The sequence below is a fragment of the Tachysurus fulvidraco genome, chromosome 19, assembly GCF_022655615.1.
Source record: "Tachysurus fulvidraco isolate hzauxx_2018 chromosome 19, HZAU_PFXX_2.0, whole genome shotgun sequence".
NCBI classification, from domain to species: domain Eukaryota; kingdom Metazoa; phylum Chordata; class Actinopteri; order Siluriformes; family Bagridae; genus Tachysurus; species Tachysurus fulvidraco.
Window position 1 is genome coordinate 16,327,994 of NC_062536.1, and position 22,547 is coordinate 16,350,540.

General features: G+C 40.9%; 2 protein-coding genes across 10 annotated transcripts in view; one reads left to right on the top strand and one right to left on the bottom strand.

Annotated features, from left to right (window-relative positions):
* Positions 1-646: 646 nt before the first annotated feature.
* On the top strand, positions 647-12,149 carry optn (optineurin). The gene is made up of 14 exons (XM_027151589.2): positions 647-804; positions 2,223-2,372; positions 3,115-3,317; positions 4,687-4,845; positions 4,947-5,005; positions 5,353-5,484; positions 6,090-6,207; positions 6,328-6,443; positions 7,410-7,559; positions 8,466-8,550; positions 9,625-9,780; positions 10,183-10,325; positions 10,425-10,516; positions 11,308-12,149. Exons 2-14 carry the CDS (start codon positions 2,240-2,242, stop codon positions 11,415-11,417), a joined length of 1,656 nt encoding a protein of 551 aa, XP_027007390.2. The 5' UTR covers positions 647-804; positions 2,223-2,239; the 3' UTR covers positions 11,418-12,149.
* Positions 12,150-13,521: 1,372 nt separating this feature from the next.
* wnk1b (WNK lysine deficient protein kinase 1b) overlaps positions 13,522-22,547 on the bottom strand; it is an 87,900-nt gene continuing 78,874 nt past the window's right edge. For 5 of the 9 annotated variants that reach the window (XM_047804410.1, XM_047804409.1, XM_047804408.1 and 2 more), the window contains 3 exons: positions 21,551-21,592; positions 18,804-19,015; positions 13,522-17,864 (listed from right to left, as the gene is read on the bottom strand). In XM_047804410.1, the coding sequence (XP_047660366.1) occupies positions 17,559-17,864; positions 18,804-19,015; positions 21,551-21,592 (560 nt within the window). In that variant the 3' untranslated portion in view covers positions 13,522-17,558. Of the gene's footprint in view, positions 17,865-18,803; positions 19,016-19,218; positions 19,271-21,550; positions 21,593-22,547 lie in introns of all 9 variants that reach the window. The other 4 variants (XM_047804413.1, XM_047804412.1, XM_047804414.1 and 1 more) reach the window with 2 other exon arrangements.

The window sequence follows — 22,547 nt, forward strand, 5'->3', positions numbered from 1 at the left end:
CGGAATCGACTCTCGGAATCAGAGTCGACTCTAATATTCCTGGAGTAAAACAGCCACTGAATCGTTTACTCTTCATACAGTATAAGTGTTATATATTTATATGTTTTATATTGTATGGACTATGTGGATTTAAATGATGACATTAACAGCACCGTTTCAATAAAGGATTATCAAGTGTGTCAGTGCCATCTAGTGTACAAAGGTATTAGTGCTTTAAACTCGAGCTGATCTTATGAGAGGGGGTTTTTTTTAGTCATCAAGTGAGGAAGAGAAAGTGGCAAAACTAAACCGAAACCTGAGTCATGTTGCTCGTGACTTCAGTCCCTCACACACACACACACACACACACACACGTGCTTTTATGCATACATGCTTTTGTAAAATTCCCAGTGTGACTGTTCCATTGCCTAAATGTAAATGTAAATGTACTTGTTAGTTGTATAATATATAAAAATAGCCCATGTCCCAAACCTCAAACAGGGTTGCATGATGTTCAGGAGATATTATCCTGTCCCCTGCACGCGCAAAGACAGGAAAGCGCAAGGTCACGCGCGCTGAGGGAATTCCCACTGGACGGATAGGCGGTGACGTCACTCTCAGCTGATTCGGTTCTTGCGTCTGCGCAGACGTTTCGCAGATTTTCACTACATCCGGCTCGGGCGTTGCTCCTGTTCTCGCTGTGTGATGGCTTGTAGATCTGCAGCTTTGCGCAAAGTATGAAACGCAGCAGCAGTCGAAGAAACGCCAACACCAGGAAACGCAGTGAGAAGTGAGAGAATCCGCAGTAAACAGAAGTGAATCTTGGTGAGTATCTCACACCGGCTGTGATCAAAGACTGAAGCACTTGGGTTTGTTTGGTCTACAAAGCGATGTAGGGATTGAATATAAAACAATATTAAAACTGTTGGACATTGGAGAGATCTAGGACGTTACATAGACAGGGTGTATAACTTAGAACTGTGTGTGTGTGTGTGTGTGTGTGTGTGTGTGTGTGTGTGTGTGTGTGTGTGTGTGTGTGTATAGTTATGTAGTTATTCTGTCCATTGTTTAGTCAATAAGCAGTAAATGATCTCATGTCTCAGTCGGGTAATGTTTCTCAGTAAACCGAAAGTAAAAGTTGAAGGTTGTAGAATAACCTATGCAATAGGCCACAGGTTTCCCAGCCCTGGTCTCTAAGAACTCTCTGGTCCTGGAGAACTTCCTGGTCCCGGAGAACTTCCTGGTCCCGGAGAACTCCTTGGTCCAGGAGAACTTGGTCCCGGAGAACTCTTTGGTCCCGGAGAACTCTTTGGTCCCGGAGAACTCCTTGGTCCCGGAGAACTCCTTGGTCCCGGAGAACTCCTTGGTCCCGGAGAACTCCTTGGTCCAGGAGAACTTGGTCCCGGAGAACTATTTGGTCCCGGAGAACTCCCTGGTCCCGGAGAACTCTTTGGTCCCGGAGAACTCTTTGGTCCCGGAGAACTCTTTGGTCCAGGAGAACTCCCTGGTCCAGGAGAACTCTTTGGTCCAGAAGAACTCCTTGGTCCCGGAGAACTCTTTGGTCCAGGAGAACTCTTTGGTCCAGGAGAACTCTGCAGCAGGAGAACTCCTTGGTCCCGGAGGACTCCTTGGTCCAGGAGAACTTGGTCCAGGAGAACTTGGTCCCGGAGAACTATTTGGTCCCGGAGAACTCCCTGGTCCCGGAGAACTCTTTGGTCCCGGAGAACTCTTTGGTCCCGGAGAACTATTTGGTCCCGGAGAACTCTTTGGTCCAGGAGAACTTGGTCCCGGAGAACTCTTTGGTCCAGGAGAACTCCTTGGTCCAGGAGAACTCCTTGGTCCAGGAGAACTCCTTGGTCCAGGAGAACTCTTTGGTCCAGGAGAACTCTGGTGCAGGAGGACTCCTTGGTCCCGGAGGACTCCTTGGTCCAGGAGAACTCTTTGGTCCAGGAGAACTCTTTGGTCCAGGAGAACTCTTTGGTCCCGGAGAACTCTCTGGTCCTGCACATTTGTGCCCTTTCCTTGATTGAACACACTCACAGGACTCGGGCTGTAAAAGTTTATTGAAATGTCACCAATGATTAGTTATTCTAGTAAGCCTAGATTATCAATATCAACATCACATGACAAGTCCAGTTTCTCTTTAAGTGGCAGCTACATGTTGAGTCATGTGGTTCTTCTGAGTGACTTTGCAGTGTTTTTTTGTATTATTTTAAATAGTTTACATGTTTAAATATTTTTAGTCAGTGGGTGCGATAAGATGGCCTCAGGTTCCCCTCTTGTGAACGGCGATCTGTCCAACCCTGCTCAGTCTGAGAGCGCTGGAACACCACATGAAGAAGAGACGCTCAAGCAGATGAACATCCTCATCAAAGAGAACCGGGAGCTCAAAGGTGGGTGTGATTTACTACAAACTGAGAGATCATTCCAGACAGAAAACTCACCACAAACAGAGAGAGATCATCAAAGACAACAAGACCATAACAGACACCACAGATCACTATAAACAGACAGACCACTGCAGGGAGAGAGACCACCACAGGTAGGCAGAGAGAAACAAATAGAGAAACCACAAACAAGGAGAGATGCCACCAGACAGAGCATGATCACCACAGACATTGGAGAGATCACCACAGGCAGACAGAGAGATCACTACAGAGAGACAGACCACCACAGACAAACTCTGTTATTGTTTTTAGATGTTTAGAAGTAACACTAAGGTGGGCACGGTAGCTTAGTGGTTAGCACGTTCGCCTCACACCTCCATGTTCTCCCCGTGCCTCGGGGGTTTCCTCCGGGTACTCCGGTTTCCTCCCCCTGTCCAAAGATATGCATGGTAGGTTGATTGGCATCTCTGGAAAATTGTCCGTAGTGTGTGATTGCGTGAGTGAATGAGAGTGTGTGTGCCCTGCGATGGGTTGGCACTCCGTCCAGGGTGTATCCTGCCTTGATGCCCGATGACGACTGAGATCCGAGGTGACCCGTGACCAGAGGTAGTTCGGAAAGCGGTAGAAAATGAGTGAGAGATGAGAATGAGAAGCAACACTGATATGATATCTCCAACGTGCTTAGGATGCTATAAGGTACATACACATGCTGTAACTCATTGACTCGATGTCGGTCTCTCGTGTACAGAAGCTCTGAAACAAACTAACTTGTCGATGAAGGAGAGATTCGAGGGTCTTTCTGCCTGGAAGGAAAAACAGAAGGAAGAGAGAGGGTTCCTGGAGAAGCGACTCGAGGAGGCCAAGCAAAGGGTTCAAACTCTGGACAGCGAGAATGAGCTGCTAAAGAAACGTGTGCAGGAGAAGGAGAAACAGCATGTGGGCGCAGAGGAGGTGAGATCGCGGCTTCATTTTTTTTTTATCGTGGAGCTACATAAGTTCATGCATTTTAAACATCATCGGTTTTCTCATGAAACTGAGGGGTTTTATGTGCTGCAGGTGAAATGACTGAATATTTTTGTGGAATCACAAAAATTTACAAATAACATCCACAAATGCAGGCACATTATACAGAATATCAGTATCAGAACGCTAGCTAACTGCTAGCTAACTAGCTTAAGTTTCTCACAGGCGAAGGAAGCTTGTATTGCTTTTTTCCCTCCTTTTATTTTACCATCCAAACCTGACAACCTTCAGAAAACATTTTGTCCATTCTAACAGTAGCTAGCTAGATTAGCAGAGAGCAAATATGGCTAAAAGTCTCTACATCACTTAAACCGATAACTCTTAAATAGACGATTCCTATTTCTAAAAATTAAAAATCAATAACAGGCTGCTTTTTTAAGCATAGAATGAGCAAATGCACAAAATGATGCCAGCTAGCATCCAGGCTAATGAGCTAAAGACCTATGGACAATTTGAACATTAATTGAAAATGAATTTTCGAGACAAATACTTGGGGGGGGGGGTTACGGTGGCTTAGTGGTTAGCATGTTCGCCTCACACCTCCAGGGTTGGGGGTTCGATTCCCGCCTCCGCCTTGTGTGTGTGGAGTTTGCATGTTCTCTCCGTGCCTCGGGGGTTTCCTCCGGGTACTCCGGTTTCCTCCCCCGGTCCAAAGACATGCATGGTAGGTTGATTGGCATCTCTGGAAAAATTGTCCGTAGTGTGTGAGTGAATGAGAGTGTGTGTGTGCCCTCCGATGGGTTGGCACTCCGTCCAGGGTGTATCCTGCCTCGATGTCCGATGATGCCTGAGATAGGCACAGGCTCCCCGTGACCCGAGTAGTTCGGATAAGCGGTAGAAAATGAATGAATGAATGAATGAATGAAGACAAATAACTAATGACTTTCTATTAATAATTTGGATTACAGGGTTGTAGAATTAAAGCGATCTGTCCAGATACTGTAATATTAAACTGTCATTAAAATAAGGAAATGTAACAGAGCGTTTTTAGGGTTTAACATGCACTTCATTTGGAATATGCCTTAATGTGTGACTCCTGTAAAATCATAAATGCCTAAATAAGATGTTTAAACATTTTAAGGATTATATTTATAAGTGTAATGATAACGCTTTAAAGGTGCATTAAAGTTTTTATTAGCGTTTCTATCTTATCTATCCAAAATATTCCCTACGTTTTTTTTAAGCAGACTTGTCCTGTATTCAGAAATGATTTTTTTAGAACAGAACCCAAGATTTTGAGTGGATTAGTGCGTTAAAGGTTCATTTTGCATGCTGAGGTGAGTCTGATGTCCTGTAGGGTGAAGGTGGAGGGCTGCAGTCCAAGCTGGAAGCGTTAACGGTTCAGATCACCCGCCTCCAGGATGAGAAGAACGACCTGGTGGCCCTAAACTCTGAACTTCAGCTGAAGATGAGCCAGGCGTCTCCGGAAGATTCCTTCATCGAGATCCGCATTGCGGTGAGGACACGTGTATAAAATGTCTTTCGTCCGGATTGTTTCTCTTTTACTTACTGTCGATTTGTGTATACAGACACATCTAATCAGTGTATGTTTTGTAGAAGGGTGAGATGGACCTGAGAGATTTACCTTCTCAGAAAGACCTTTCTGCATCGTGCACGTACGTCGATCTCTCACACGCTTTCCATGATCTACAGCTTTTTTACATTCTTGAGGCTAATTTGACTCTTTAATCACTAGCATATTAACATAATATACTGGAACCAAATTCCTTGTGTGTGTCAACACACTTGGCCAATAAACCTGATTCTGATATCATAAAAACTCAAATACCAGATATATAAATACCCCATTTGATAAACAGCATGATAAACACAGCTTTTTTCTGTTCATTTGTCACTCTAAAGTATATAATACTTTGTATATATTAAAAACATTGTAAATTGTAGTCATCGAGTTTAAAAGTGGATATGCTCAAAATGTGTGTGTGTGTGTGTGTGTGTGTAGGATTAAACCTGAAATGGCCGGGTCTCGGCTGGAATCTGAGGAGCAGACGGTGAGCCAGCTCCTGCAGTCTCTACGACTCGAGACACAACAAAAAGAGCAACTGCAACTCCAAATACAGACTGCACAGAAGAGGTAAATAAACCCCTGTAGCTTCAGACCAGTCCGAGATCAGTCATGCTGGTCATGTCATGCTGGTTAGCTTGAACCGAGATATTGATATCGGTTCGTCTGTGGATTAATTGTGTCGTGTTGATGTCGAATAAATATGATATGGCACATTCAAATAAAGTTCTACCAGTATTAGTAATGAGGTATAGATACTGTACAGAGATGCTCATTCTACAGTCTATATTACAGACATAAAACAATTTAACCCAGTACAATTAACAACCAACTAATCCCCTGCTTATGGGGATAAATATTCAGCATTTGGAGGACAAAGTAAACAGCAAACTCAACTCGTCTATAGACTCAGCTACTGACAGAAATGTGCCATTGAGGTGTAATTTATTAGCTAGCTAAATACTTGACGCTAAGATCTTATCGATGTGGTTTTCTTTCTCAGAGATCTGTCAGGTACAGACTGATCCGTGGTGCTTCTGAAAGCTTGCAGAAATGTCTTGCATGATGAAACCGAACAAATTCAAATTCATTCAGAAATACAGAACAGCTAATAACATACCGTATACTGTTTCCACACACTTGTATTCTTTCACACACCACATTCTTTCTTAAAGGATTGCAGAACTGGAGCTGAAGGAACCTAAATGCGAAAGTGGAACCCAGATGTCTTTGCCCTATGTGAACGCCACACAGGAAGCGCAGAGCAAGAGGTCTCAGGAGGAAGCAGACAAAGTGAGTCAGAGCTGAGTCATTAGATGTAGTGTGAGTAGGAGGGGACATCAGTGTCTTATATGACATCAGTGTCTAAAGAGTAAGACCAGGATTCAGCTGATGTGTGTGTGTGTGTTTCAGTCTGCGTCTGAGGTAGAGAACCTGAAGACTCAGTTGATGAATTTGTTTAAAGAGCTGCAGCAGGCTCAAAGTAAACTGGATGAAGCGGAGAACATGAAGAAGAACCTCCAGGACAGGTCGTTTACACTAAACATTACACAGATTGTATATAAGAACGTGCTAAGTACAAAGTTTGTATCGCACAAATAGTCAGGAGCAGAAATGGGTTCACTAGGATTGTGTGGCATTTTGTTGCTTAAGTATCCACGAAACAGACATGAGAGGTTTATTTTTAATGTTTTTGCAACTTATAATTCTGTTACAGCCAAAAATAATATTTGTTAGGGAGGCACGTTGGCTTAGCGGTTAGCACGTTCGCCTCACACCTCCAGGGTTGGGGGCTCGATTCCCACCTCTGCCTTGTGTGTGTGGAGTTTGCATGTTCTCCCTGTGCCTCGGGGGTTTCCTCCGGGTACTCCGGTTTCCTCTCCCGGTCCAAAGACATGCATGGTAGGTTGATTGGCATCTCTGGAAAATTGTCCGTATTGTGTGAGTGAATGAGAGTGTGTGTGCCCTGTAATGGTTTGGCACTCCGTCCATGGTGTATCCTGCCTCGATGCCCGATGACGCCTGACGCACAGGCTCCCCGTGACCTGAGGTAGTTCGGATAAGCGGTAGAAAATGAATGAATGAATAGTCCCTATTAGAACCTTCACTGAGATGGTCCTGACCTGGAGGCTGTTTTTTAAAAATTTATTTATTTATTTATTTATTTATTTATTTATTTATTTATTTATTGGCATGATCCAAAATCTGTCTATTGGATACAAGAGGTTGGAATCGGATACGAAATGAAAAAGAATGGACCAACAAATAATTAATGAATATTTAAATCAGATCTCAAAAGGGAGAAAAACACCTTTGAAATTATATTATTTGGTTTAAATATTAATATCTATTTCTGAAACAAATATGAGATCATGTGTAAAACCTAAGATGGTAGATATCCTTTTAAGGACACGCTAAAGCACTGAGATGTGATGGTGTGCTTCTGCTGGTCATCACATCCATGAGAGTATAAGAGTATTGAGATGATGCTGCAGGTGTAAGGAGCTGGAGCAGGATCTGTGCACACTGAAGACTCAGCTCGGGGAGAGAGAACAGATGCAGGCGGAGAATGACAGTCTGAAGGTACAGCTGGAGAGCATGCAGGCTGCCAACAAACTGGAGCAGAAGAAGGTTCAGGAGGAAAGGTCTGAACACCATGCGAACATTATACATATCTAGATTTTAATTCTCAGATGTGATTGGTGCACAAGTTTCTATTAAGATAGGTAGGTTTATATTAACACACTCGTTCTAGTATGTTTTTGTTGCTACAGTGGGGCTCGAAAGTTTGGGCACCCCGGGTGAACATTTGTATTAATGTGCATAAAGAACCCAAGAAAAGATGGAAAAATCTCCAAAAGGCATCAAATTACAGATTAAACATTCTTATAATGTGTCAAAAAAAAGTTAGATTTTATTTCCATTATTTACACTTTCAAAATAACCGAAAACCAAAAAATGGCAAAAAAAAAAAACCCTTTGAGCTCGACATCACCTGGTCTTTCCAGATGATGATTGAGAACAATCGATGACACTGTCAGGTCTCAGCTTTCCAAAGGGGGCAGTACAAGGTTTAAACTCTGCAGGGTGCCCAAACTTTTGCAGACACCTTTTTTTGTTTGTTTTCTGTTATTTTGAAAGTGTAAATGATGGAAATAAAATCTAACTTTTTTTGACACATTATAAGAATGTTTAATCTGTAATTTGATGCCTTTTGGAGATTTTTCCATCTTTTCTTGGCTTCTTTATGCACGTTAATACAAATTTTTACCTGGGGTGCCCAAACATTCGAGCCCCACTGTATAGTAACAACTTAAAGTTAATTATAGACAAATCCTGATTTCCAACAAATTTCTGTGGTATAAGAGGAATAAAACACTTCAGGACATCACACCAGTCTCAGAAGCTTTTACTCAGCTACATTATTCTGTTAAAATTGACATTAACGTCTATAGATGTATAATAAATATATTTTTCATGTATAAATGTATAATGGAAATATTCTGGACAACTGTTACAGTATGTGAACTTTTCTCCTGAACCCCTTTTAGAAGTGCTTTGGCCCAGCTGAAGGATGCGTACACCAAGCTGTTCGAGGATTATGATGAACTTCAGCAAGAAAATAAGAAAAGACAGGTAAACAACGTTCACATGTTTTATAGCATTATAAACATCGTTATTAGGTTTCTGGACGGTTTTGTGTTTTTAATGTTGGAATGCATTATTCAATTTAATTTAAAGTTACAAAAAAATTGATTTATTGCAATATACCCTGACAGTCAGATTAGCCTGCATGTCTGCTCACTGGCCTTTGCTCTGGATCGTCACTGATTAACTAGGCCTGTTCTGAGACTATGTGCTATTCCGCAAGAAACGAGAGCTGTAAGAAAATACAAGGATGAGGGTAAAGATCTTAATGAAGAAGTTTATTCCAGCATAGCTGTGACAAAATACAGGAAGTACTTTGGGTTCATGGGAGTCGAGAGGAACGCAGGAAAAACTCTGCTCAAGCATTTTATACTGATTTTGCTAAATGGGGATGTGGTAGCTCAGTGATTAAGGTGTTGGGCTACTGGTCATGGGTTCGAATCCCAGGTCCACCAAGCTGCCACTGCTTGGCCCCTGAGCAAGGCCCTTATTAACCTTCAGTTGTAAGTCACTCTGGATAAGGGTGTCTGCTAAATGGCGTAAATGTAAATGCTTCAAATGTAAATTGAGTGTAAGAACTGAGAAACTCCCAAATGGCTGCATGATACTGTCGTCTAGCCGGAAGTGTCGTTACGGGTGTGATCACCCAAATGGTCGGGTGATAGTATTGTTTAAATGGTAATCACGGTCACGTATACCCCTTTGTTCAGTGACGGTCTTGATGTCCTGTTGCTGTTTCCATACTAACAATTAATCAAGGTTAAGTCCTAAACGTATCGCCTCATGATATTTAAGCCTTTTTGGGAACGAGCGCTTTCTGACGTTTGTCTTGGGGTGGGGGAAATCTGTAATTTCTTACAGGGCAGTGTCTTCCCCAGTGGGATGGACAGACCGGTCTTGCCCTCAAAACTGCTCCAATTATCAGTATTATTTCCATTTTGTTGTGTTAAATTTAGTTTCAGTATTTTTTCAGAAATGACGTGTATTAAGGGCTGACACTGTACATATCCTTAGTATAGAATAAAAAGTAAAATATAACAATTTTGTGTGTGTGATGTTCAGGGAAGCATATTGCTGGAGGAGCACAGTGAGCTTCAGACCAGAATGGCTGCGGCGGAAAAAGCTTTAGCGGACAAGCAGCAACAGATCGACGTAATGAAGCAAGAGCTGTTTGAGAAGGACAAAGAACTGGAGACCATCTCTGTGTTTAAGGCTCAGGTGATGTGCTCTTTTATATGTTTATCCATTCAGCCAATCATGTGGCAGCAGCTCAGTGCATAATCTCCTGCAGGACAAAAACCTCAGAATGAGGACAAGTGTGATGTCAGTGAACTTAATCGAGGTACGGTCGTTGATGACAGATGGGCTGATGAGTGTTTAATTTGTAGCTTCACACACTGCTGTGAAAATCCTAATATGATTGTTTTGGGAAAGAACAACATGGCTGTGTATTTATTGCTCTATTCTGCACCCTAGTGGCTGAATAGAGACTATCTCTTAAAAATAAAAATAAAAATTCAGGTACATGATTTTTAGAAAGTAGATTATGAATATATTTGATGTACTGTAAATTTCACTCTCTAGGTCAAGTGAGCTGACGTGTTGTGTGTGTGCTCACAGGCAGAGGTGTATTCCTCAGACTTCTACGCCGAGCGAGCTGCGAGGGAGAAGATTCACGAGGAGAAAGAACGCCTGGCTGCTCAGCTGGAGTTTATCAAAAAGCAGAACATCCAGCTACAGGATGAGGTGGAGTCAATGGGCAGGTACAATTTGTCTGTCTTTAACCATGTCTGTATTTTAGCTGTGAATCCGTCTCAGACTTCTCCTGTATTAAGCAGAACCGGTGTGTTTTTTCGGCACAGGCAGTCCATGACTGAGATGCAGAGGAGACACGTGCCTCGTGGTACAAACCCGGGCGATTCTTCACCACACCACCACCCGCAGGGAGGCAGAGGTAAGAGGCTGCGGCACGATCGTTAATCATTTCTTCCTAACGAGGCGCTACCGGTGCCATCGAGATCCCAGCCTTTATTATTCAGCAGTTCGTTCGTTATGTAGTCTAGGTCTTTCTTACACCTTTAGAAATGTAGTATGAAGAATAAACAAACTCGGTGTGTTCTGATATAGGAAAATATTCAACAACTATGTGAAGATATTTTTACTGACTCAAGTTGATTTATATTACAATAAACACACGTTTTATTCCTTCATTTCCTACCTGGGAGTGGTTATTAAAAATATATATATTAAAGAATGAAGCTAATTTGCGTGAGTGACGAGTGACGTGACATACGGCTAAGTACTGTACGGTGACCCAGACTCAGAATTTGTTCTCTGCATTTAACCCATTCAAAGTGCACACACACAGCAGTGAACACACACACACACACACCGTAAACACACACCCGGAGCAGTGGGCAGTCATTTTTGCTGTGGTGGTTCGGTGTCTTGCTCAAGGGCACCTCGGTCGTGGTATTGCCAGCCCGAGACTCGAACACACAACCTTAGGATTACGAGTCAGACTCTCTAACCATCTTTTTCCTTTCTCAAAGCAATTAAAGGAACTTTTGTCACGAGAGGCTCCTTCCAAATATGCTAGACCACAAAAAAAACTCTCTATATATCTCCAAAAATTAGACATAACCGTGAAATCTGAAAAATGTGAAATATCAGCCGTACAAATCCACGTGAAATCAGAACTGCCGGAGGATAAAACAAATAAAAAGCTCTTTGTTTCTCTCTCAGTTGACTGGCAGCAGCAGGTGAATATTCCCGAGCACGCCTGTCCTAAATGTGGGGAAGTCCTTCCTGATCTAGACTCTCTGCAAATCCACATCATGGACTGCATCATCTGAGATTAAGATCCTGTCAACGGCCGTACAAGTCTATAGCCGAGCGACACGACAAAACAGGACAGCGGGATCGGAGAACACGTTCACCACACAAACACAAACCCCTGCGCTCATATTTAACACGATGTTCAAACAGAATATCATTCTGTTTGTTCTCTAAATGCTCTGCAGATCGAAGTACTTACCGTTTTTCTTCATGTAACTGAAAGGACAGAGGACACAGAAATGATCTCATAAATAATATATATAATAAGATACTGTGATAAGATCTTTTGGTCATGTTCATGTTTTGATCAAGTGAAATGAAGGTGGTCGGTTGTATAAGGATTAGAAACTATATTTTGTTTATATAATAATATATAATGTATAGAGAGAGAAAAATGAAGATGTATTAACTTTAGCTTTGATTTATTTTGACATCACATTTGATTTTGGAGAAGATGCTTTATGTTGAAATATATTTGTTTATCAGAAGGGTATAGTGTGTATGTGTAGTAAGGGATATCAGATGGAACAGGTAAGCTGAGGTGAATACAGGTAGCGGGAATTGCGGATAAAGCTTTAAAAAAAATGCTCTAATTCTTTATCATGTATGTGGAGTCTTGTCTTCTTTGCTAACAAGGGTAAAGCTGTAGCTGAGTGAGTTAAGGTGCCGATGCAATTATATCAGCTATGCATCCACATTTAGCCTGTAATACGAAAAAACCTCCAAATAAAGTGCTATATTATCAGAAATTCCCTGCCTCGGTCACAATGCATTCGTGTTATTTGTCTCTGACTTTTCTGCTCTGTGTCGGAGATGTTTACATTTATAACATACAGATGTTAGAACATCTCTAATATGATCGGTCACGAACGTAATCCCTACACGATATAGACTCAAATATCTTAACATAGAGACAGAGTGAAGGTTTATAATAGACCAGATTTTAAAAGCACTCCTATTTTTTCCCCTAAGGATAGCAGGAACACCGAGTTATTATAAGATACTTCAGGATCAGTTGCAGCAGTGCACCAGGATTCTAGAAGAAGCTCCATATATGACTTGAACAAATAAGGGGTTAAATAAGGTGCCATTATTTTGTAGCCAACATAAAAACATTGAAATTAAAGGTCATTTACGTATAAATTATATTATTTCTGCCTCTATGGCATTTCAGTCCTGTATTAGTGATGTTTGAGTATCTATACATGACAAAGCAGCAGAAAATATAAACATATATAATGTAATCATGTTTCTGAGACGTTATCTCTAATGTGATCGGTCACTAAAATAATCCCTACACAATCTAATCTGGATCATTTTATTAACTCACTATCATTATTAATTATTGTACACAATACATTTCTTCTCCTCTTCACCTTTCAGTCATTTTCTCCTCCGATAAAGAAACTCTTAATCCTCTTAAAATCCTCCTCACTACTACGGACACTTTATAACCTTACGAGCTCTTTTTTAAGTGTTAAGATGCTTCATGTATAACTTTTATCTTTACTCTGATCTTCATTTTAAGGGGAAACACCAACATTTATAAGAATTCTATTAGAGACAAACTGTACATTAAAGATTTTAATGAATATTGGCGTAGTAGGATAAAGTGTAGAGAATATGGAGGAATGGTTATTGTAAAATAAATATGAGATTATTCAGCATGTTTTTAGATCCTTTTGCACATTTCAAGCTTTACATGTTATTCTTCTGCTGGAAGATAACCTTTTGGTCACCAGTACAAGGCTGTGCATGAAGCGTGAACGTAGTAAAGATGTCTAGATGGAGGTTTAATAAAACGTATATTTGGTGTATTGTTATTTTATATAGTGACGTTCAACTATATATTTTTGATTACATTCAAAATATCTTAACATGCTAAAATGCCATTTGTTTCCCTGAATAATAATAATAATAATAATAGAAAAACGAGCATGTTACCATGGCAACACCCTAATATTTAAGTTTCAGAGTTTCATCTATTCCATTTACAAATGAGGTTAAAAAAAATGCCTCCAAAGATTCATTGCATATTTTGGTTTGTTTTTTTCTTTTTATTCATCTTTTTTTCTATTTATTTATTTTTTAAACATTTTGCACAATGTTAAATAGTGTATGGAAAAAAAGAAAAAAAAAAGAAAAAGAAAGGAAAAAAAAAAAAAAGAAATCACTGAACCGAAGTCACTAAATGGCAGAGACACACGACATTATAAAACAAGAACTCGAGATAGTAGTACAAAACAAAATAACTTAATGACAGGTCAGTAGCATTAAGTAAACACACTGTTTGGATGCATTTCTTTCCACAGGAGACAAAAAAAAAATAAACGGAAAGTGGAAAAACCGAACAAACAAAAAAACCTCGTTCCCAATGACTGTTGTGACGTTGTGATAAATATCACTAGTGACCAAAGTAGCATGCGAGTTCTTTTTCCGAGAAAGACGAGCATGTTTATTATTATTATCATTATTATTATTATCTGAATGTTGGCACGTTGCTAAGCGGGTGATGATGTAAACAGAAATGATTTAAAAAAAAAAAAAAAAAAGTAGCAGTGTCTACGATCCAAAAGGAAAAAGTGATATTAGAGTAATAACACTTGTGATTTTTTTTTTTGTAAATTCTCCGTACTACTGGAGTAAACCAGGGACATGGTCTCTACCCAGTGTATCCCATTATTAGATATATTGCATATTCTGCACTGCAGCTACTAAACATCACTTTTCTAACAGTAAACAAGGTGCTCAGTTTATGGAATCAAAATCAGAGCAAACTCCGACTCATGAGAAACGTAGGAATGGCACTCGTAATGTTTGTACGCTAGACATGTGGGTTTCATCTGAAGGCGGAATTAACGGAAAATCTGGAAAAATTGTATTTTCTTGCAGCTTGAAAAACCAGAACTTAACTGCTGCGCTCTAGATTTACAGACAAAGTACAAAGTAAGTAGGAAAAACAAAACAAAAAACAAGCAAAAACAAAGCCAAGCTGTTAAAACATTTTGATTTTAAATACTGAAAGTACAATACAGCCACTCGCGGTGAGTAAACGGTGCTCGTCTATTTTGTAGCTTCCTATAAATGGACCGTATTAACGTGACGTTTTCTAGACCGGACGCAGACAGCTAAGCTTTAAGGCGATGGCGTGTAATCTAGCAGTTTCTATCGACGATCAGTAGTTACGATGACACGGTTCACTGCTCTGTGCCTGTAGCTGTAACATGCTCATGCCGCTCTATGGATTTCTAAAGCTGCCGTTTTCTGCTCCGTGTGAATTTCACAGGTACGCGGCTCTACGCTGAAGGTCTAACCTACACAAACCTGTTCTACTGTTTATCTTTTTGTTGTTGTTTTTTATTTTAAATCAACGTTGCGAGTGCCATCGATCGATTGCTACTAAAAGACTTTATTTCATATTTTTTAAAACAAGCTACTGATCTGCATAATAAAAAAAAAAACCCGCACGAGGCGGTTATTTCTACAATGAACTGAGAACTGTGAGATTAGGGGCAGTAATTAGGAAAGCGGTGACTGTTCAGACGCTACAGTGTTTTGGTGAGGTGCCATCTACAACATTTTCCTTCCTGGTCCTACATCTGAAACAAACCTTCTCTTCTTTTCCCTGTTTCGTCTACAACGATACAAGTCTCACTGGTTTAAAACACAGATTCAGGCAGAACCATAAAACTAAAAGCAGTTCCAACCAGTGGGACCAGTATCCTTAATTACTCATGCTTAAAATCCTCTCACTGTACTGGCTTCTCTTAACTTACTTTCCTCGTCTGGACCCTCTCTCCGGATCCACAGCCGACACAAGACTCGCCTTGGTTTCCTTAATAGCGCCTGGAGAAACTACAGAACGTACTGTAGGCTAGAACACACACACTTTGAGCTAGAAATACCTTTTTTTTTAAATCAGAGAATCCTTGCTAGATCATAAAAACCTCGGCTGCATGGAGGAATCCATCTCTTAAAATCTGTAGCATCACAGTGTGGATATCTGAAAGCAAGCACACACTGATGTGTAACAGTTTTACTCGTCATCGAGTCTCTTAACATTTAATCGGATCAAATTCTCGCCAACGCTCTAAATGACTGACTGGCTGAATGTTAATGCGGTATCGCTGCCAGTGGAAACACAGGGTTACTTCTGGATGCCAGCTGTCCGTCTGTCTGCTGCCCTAAAGAGAACTGTTTAACTTACAAAACTTACACTTATTGTTGCAGGTTTACATGCGACACAAAGGTCATTGTAAGGGTTCAGCTGATCTGAGAACATTAACAAGCAGGCTCAAGGGCAGGAAATAGGACACAGGATGTCCAGCAGTCTAGTGCCCGGGCCAATGGCTCATCACTGACACGATTCGTCACCAGCTCAACATAAAAGATGGCACCAAACCCTGAATCTCTTCCCTATAGCTTGTTAATCACCATAATTGTCACCATGCGAGCACCTGACTAGGCACCTACACACCTCCGCTGCCACAAAATTACTATTTCTAAGCAAAAAACAAAACACAAAATTAACCAAAAAAAAAAGAAAGAAAGAAAAAGAAAAGGAAAGAAAGAAAGAAAGGAAAAAAAAAAGAAAGAAAGAATGCAAGGCACGAGAAACTCCAGTACACTCACTGGGCACTGGGGAGGAGGGAAAAACAGACGGGTTATTCAAGTACGTTAATTGAAATTGTTTTACATTCACATTTATCTAATACAAAGAAAGAAGTACAAAGGGCGAAGGAAAGGGTTAAAGTGTCTCCAATAAGTTCTGTAATAAGGTAATAGCTCGCCTTACATCACCTTTCAGCTAATAGCAATTGATCCTCCTCTTCACCGCCCTTTTTTCTACCATTGCTTTAAACTTATGTTGTCCAACAACATTTATAATAAATCACAGTGTTTCAACATCAATAACTGATGGATAAATACAGGTCCGTACAGAACACAACTTTTCTCATTTAAACGTACAGTTCAAAAAAAGCAACCTGTCATAAAGAGGTCCCTAATGAGCTCAGGATTATAAAAGCTGATACGATGCTAATAGATCATAGAGTTAAAGCTTCACCAGTCTGCAGTATGCGTGAACAAGCCAGACAGACACCCCATTTTATCACTCGGGGGAAATAAACCTCCCTCCACCTCACAGCCAGCCTCTTGGGCCACGCTTTGTGAAACTAAATGGATAATACAGGACTACGTTTTGGCTTTAAAAGAGAGTAAAACTGGGTTAATCTGCCCGTTATGTCGGGTGGCACGATGACCCGGCATAAAGGGGACGTGTGTATACGTCGTTAAATCTTTATTCTTAGTGAAATCGCTTTTAGGGACATTTTTAAATCTCCTGAGAAGTGAGGTGGAGGTGGAGGTGGAGAGTAAGCGTGACAGTGTACTACAAAGCAAGCTGGGAGTTTATAAGCTATAGTAGCTTTGTAGTCCAAACTCTCAGGGGTGGCTGAATGGCCTCTGACCATGTGGAAATCCACACAACTTTAAAATGATACCCCAATTTATATGTATATATATATATAGAGAAGCTGTACACAAATACTCTTTTTCTCTACTAAAGGCCACTTCCTGTGTTTTTAACAATGGGCTTTTGATTTCTATAATTATTGCATTACAGAGAATTCGAGCTGATACCAGGATGGTGGAGAGTTTGTAATGGAGATGAGGGACATCCATCACCTTCCTCACTGGATCCAGGGACCTCAACTGACTAAAAGGGTGTCAAATAAAGTGAAACAGTCAGGGAAAGCTTAGCAAGCTAATCCCAGGCTACCCTGGAGCAACATCTCTGTACACGTTCATCAGATATTCAAACAAGGAAAAGAAGAAGAAGAAGAAAAAAAAAAAAGTTCACCATCCTCTTTGGCTGCTTTAACATTGCTCCCATTTTTTTTATTTTTAGCTCTCCTTTGTGTCAGTGTGCATTCATCTCAAGGCATGTAAACCAGAGTGCAGGAGTGATTCGTCCACAAAATTCGTCCGTGTTTGTGTATGTGTGTGTGTGTGTGTACAAAACCTGGCTTAACTCTGCCCCATTTTCTGAAGGTGTAACACACGTGCCCAAGTTCACAGCAACCTCACCGCCAGTTCATGTGTCTCAGCCCTTCTCTATCTCTCTCTCTATCGTGGCCTAGCACAGGCTAGACCCAACCTTATGTGGTCCTTAAATTAGGTCCTCCTGGGTTGCTGACTGATTTCTGCATGGTGTTGATGTGGAAAGCCTGCATGGTGCCCGGGGCTGAGGGAAATTGGCCCAGGGCCTGAGTGTGTGCAGCCGAGACGCCGGCCCATGGGCCGTTATAAGGTGCAGAGGGGTAGCCGTACTGAGGCACGGGGCACAACGAGCCTTTACGTGACCCTAAAGAGGTAGCAGGAGGGTTGGCCATGGATGAAGCCATGTTGGGACACAACTGACTCGGAGCGGAGAACTTCCGGGCCATATTTCCAGAAGGAATCATCTGAGGAGACATGATAAACGTACGTAAGATTATAACAAGAACTACAAAACAAAATATATAGTTCAAAGCATCCGTGTGTGAATATTAAGAATGAAAACGGAACCATTTGCCTTTACGGCAGTCTCTTGTGTCTTATTTTATCTCTAGCTCTCAGTTTTAAATCTGTTATTATATTTCTGAGCTATCTGTCAGAACTCTTGATGTTAACTGCACCGCTTTTAGGTCCAGGGAAAGAAAAGAAAAGCAGGAGGAAAAAATAAATAAATAAAAAAAAGAAGAAGTCAACCTATTATTCAGTTCATTTGCGTTTAATTCGTAACCTATTACGATCCTTACTTTTTTATAGATCAGCTGTAAGTGGTAGATACGTATACATCTGATAGCAGTGGCGGAGCCAGAGGGGTGTCCGAGGTGGCGCTGAACACCCCTGACATTTGATTGGCCACCCCAGGTGCCACCCCGAATTTTTATTTGATAGCATTTGAAGTTTGATGCTGATTGACATCTCGTTTCACCTATCAAAAGAAGTCTTCGTTTGACGTTTGATCGTTTTCCAGAAAAGAAAAAAATAATAAAAATTCGGAAGTTACGTCGCTATATAAATTAACGTTAGACGCTATTAACAGATTAATCAGACAAGAGAGATCAGTTCGTTCCCCAGTTTAGCCCTAATATACATTACGTTGACATTTGTGCTAGTTGCCTTTTTCACCCCCTGGCTGCCCCTGTCTGATATGTCGACAATGAATTTCTGACTGATATTAATAGTTTTTTCTCTGAAGTTTCAGGCATTACATACTCAAAGTTTCTGTCCAGTCCCAGCCAAAGTCAACCACATATAAAGCTCCGCATGTACTAAGTCACAGACTGCAGCGATCGTGTTGTAGACAGAAATAAGAATGCCGGCTTTTGAGGGTTAATATGTTGAGGTTATCTTACCTCATAGCTGTGGCCCTGAGACGGGGTCTGATGCTGGGGTTTCGAGCCCCTTTTGCCCTGTGACAGGTTCATCGCATCTCTGGCCCAGTTGTCCACCAGCTTGTGCAGGTCGTCGGTGAAGGTGCCCTTGCGGCTCTGGGACGCAGTTGAAGGAGGCTGCGATTGGTTCTGCATCTGCCCCGGGCCTCCCACCGTGTTTGTGCTGTTCGTCCCTGTTAGCAGTTTGAGAGAGAGAGAGAGAGAGAGAGAGAGAGAGAGAGAGAGAAAGTTAGGTGCATCCTAATATACACACGCTTAACACATCCAGTCTAAGCACACAGAGCATATCGATGTGTTCATGTATATTCTCATATACATCACGTCACATTAGGAGTGTAGGGGAACAGTGACAGTGGTGAAAATCCCTAATGAGCACCTGGAGGTCCGCTCTGAGGCTAAAGGGGTAATTTTATCTCTCTGAATCCAGCCTGAAAAACAGGGGCACGGTGAAATAGTTAAGACATCAGTGAACGCACATTCACAGTGCTCTAAGTCACATCTCATGTCTGTTAGGTTTCAATCTCACGCTCCGGCTTGCTGCAGTGAGCTACAGCGGCGTTAGGGGGAGCCAAAGAGCAAAAACATGGCAATGGAAATGGAGTCTAGTGTGGAGTCAGAGCTCCACCGTTAAAGCTTTAAATGCACTGTGATGATCCTGGCAATTACAATGGGCTTCATTTCAGTTTTTTAGGTGGGTGAACAAGGTTTTCCTCTGACAAGTCATGTGTTTAGTCACATAACTGCAGCTAGGTAGGATTTAGTAATAAAAATATATAATAAAAAAATAAAATTCAGGCTAGTAAATATGTTCCTGTGCAAAAAAATGCAAACTCTCCTCTCCTATTAAACTAAATTCTGAGAGAAGTAAATTTCTTGTGAAAAATATTAAAGTATCTGTGCATGACTTATAAAGATTTAATCGTAGCGATGCTGATATGTTAAAAGCATCACACCGGCTCCTAGGGACGTGTCTGAGGATAACTGATGCATGCAAAGCCGACTCGTATAATTAATCTCGTTCATGTCTCGTGTGTATGGAAGAAAACAAACAAACAAACAAACAAACAGCATCAGATGCGTACAGCAAAAGAACGAAAAATGAACACAAAGAAATGATCTGAATGAAATGTCATGATTATGGGCTATTAGGACCCAAATAGTGAAACACTGATGATTCCTGATGATGTTAGATGAGGACCAGGATATAGTGCAGGACAAAAAGCCTTCAATAAAGCAGCAGGAAAGGACAAAACAAGAAAAATGGGGACACGGCACCAAGAAAGAAGCCTGAAGCGAAGCTATTCACAGAAGGAACACAGACTTCAGCATTTAACTGGATGACGTCCGTTCACTTTGCTTTGATGAGAAGGTGTAGAGTCACGTGTGGTTTATACGCACCGGATCTGTCGTATCGTGTGACCGGAGTCAGACGAGTAACATTAAAGCACACTGACTGATCTGCTGCTGTCAAGAGAAGTGTAGTAAAGTGAATGAGTGTGTATGTATGTGTGTGTGTGTGGGGTGGTGTTGGTGGTGGTTTGGGGTGTGTGTGTGTGTGTGTGTGTGTGTGGTGGGGGAAGAGATTAATTAGATTATTTACACTAAACACAAAAAATATTCATCGCATTTCAAAGTATTTCTTTCAGGTATTTGGACCAACTAACACTACTACAGAAATATTAACTAGGTTCATCAGAATAAAAGATCACTTACAGCAACACATCCTTAACATTTATACGACGGCGCCGTTCGACGCTCCGTTCTGATCGGTCAGAAGGTGTTGAGCGACTTATTCACGTGCCAATTTTCACCGTTATTTTACAGACGTTCTACAAAATTGGAAATTGATTTAAAAGAAAAAAGGATTCTTTATAAATAAACTTTCTAGCTATTTTAAATCAGTCACCCAAAAGAACGCAAGATCTCGCAGTTCCATATTTTTTTCAGAGTGACCTGATCGGCGGTATAAATCGCTGACTTATCAGCAGTTCAATCCTGTTATTCTGATCTCAGTTATTAAAATGAAACAATTCATCAATGCCGCTGGTTAAAAAAAAATAACTGGACTGCTTTTGGTCTAATGGATTCAACTTAGATTTTGCTTCTTGTGGTCTAAAGAAATAGTGTACTGCGAGTCACAGCGGGCTTTTACAACCCTTTACTTTTTATTAGTAAATGTTACTCATTTATCCGTAAGGGGGAAAAAAAAAAGTACCCCGTGTAACATAAAGGTTAGTTTAGGGGACGCGGGGCTTTAGGATGGAATCGGACGAGAGCTAAGGCTAAGTCTCTTTATCTACTTGCCTGCCACGGCTAGGATCAAGGCAAGGAATAGAAGTCTCTCGGTGAAGAATGTCCTCGATTTATTTATTTTGAGTGTTTTTTTTTTTTTCCCCAAGATGCACGAGCAGCAAAGAGACAGCGAGGCTCGAATTGAGCGGAAAATAAGTTACTAAAGTTCACGTGTCGTATTTAAAGCATGTGAACAAATCATCAGGACAGAGAAATGCTCAGGTCAGGAATGGGTCCTAGGCAGTGATCAGCGTGTCATGCTCAAATAACACACACACACACACACACACACATGTACATGTACACAAAGAGTGTAACAGGACAGAAGGGAATGTAGGATGAAGGAAGAGTAAGGGACATAAGGAGAGAGAGAGAGAGAGAGAGATAGAGAGAGAGAGGAAGAGAGAGATAATTACTACAGAGTTGGTTGCAGGGGCAGACTTTTTTCACCATCTTCCCTGAAGCATGAAGAGAAGCATGGGATTGGAGAGAGTCAGCGTTAAAGTCACTCCACTTCCGACACAATGCATTACAGATCTTTACCAACTGTGCTACAGCTAACTTGTGCCTCTGGGCATGATTTAGAGCAACGATGTGAAGTAAACTTAAACTAAACAGAAAAACGAGGCACAGGAGCTAACCTTCAGCATGGCTTTCTCTCGTTTAACCCGTCCGTGACGTGCACTGGCCGTCATATCGAATTAGAGCAGATTAGATTCATGCTCTAAAAGCACAGAGTTAGACTTTAATCAGAGAGGTTTGTGCACCCAAACTGCCACCAAAATGACATCGAATACAACTCAGGATTTCCTTCAACATCATCGATTTATTTTCCATTTATTTCACTTGAGTTTGGTCTTTTAATGTTTTTTTTTCAGCCGATTTTCCACCACAGACTTCGACCTTAGAGAAAACCGCTGCATGGTTTCACTCCGTGTGACTTTTCATGCGTCACTCTAAATAAAATATTATTTGTATTTTATTACGTAGAACATTCGGTCATCGTCTGGTCATTTCATTGTGAGCTTGATAATAATGTCTCCTGATTTACACTCTATGGCTGAAAGATTAAAAAAAAAAACGCGTCCTAGCAGACTTACAGATAAGCAGATAAATAATTAAAGGTACGTTAGGGGGAAAAAAAAATCCTTCATGCATTAAAAGCACTTTACCACGAATAAAGTGAGAGGAAATCTGAAATGAACTGTTTCTAAGTACGTCATAGTGCAAGAAAAGAGAAACATGACATTTTAATAATAAACAGTAATAATAAAAAATAATCCAAGGCATAATGTCCTTTTTTGTTTCTTTTTTCAAAACTAATACTGGTTTAAAACGTCAGAATAGTTTTAGTTGTAAAATTAGAATTAAATAAATAAAAATTTTTAAATTGTTAAATACGATAAGGATTAA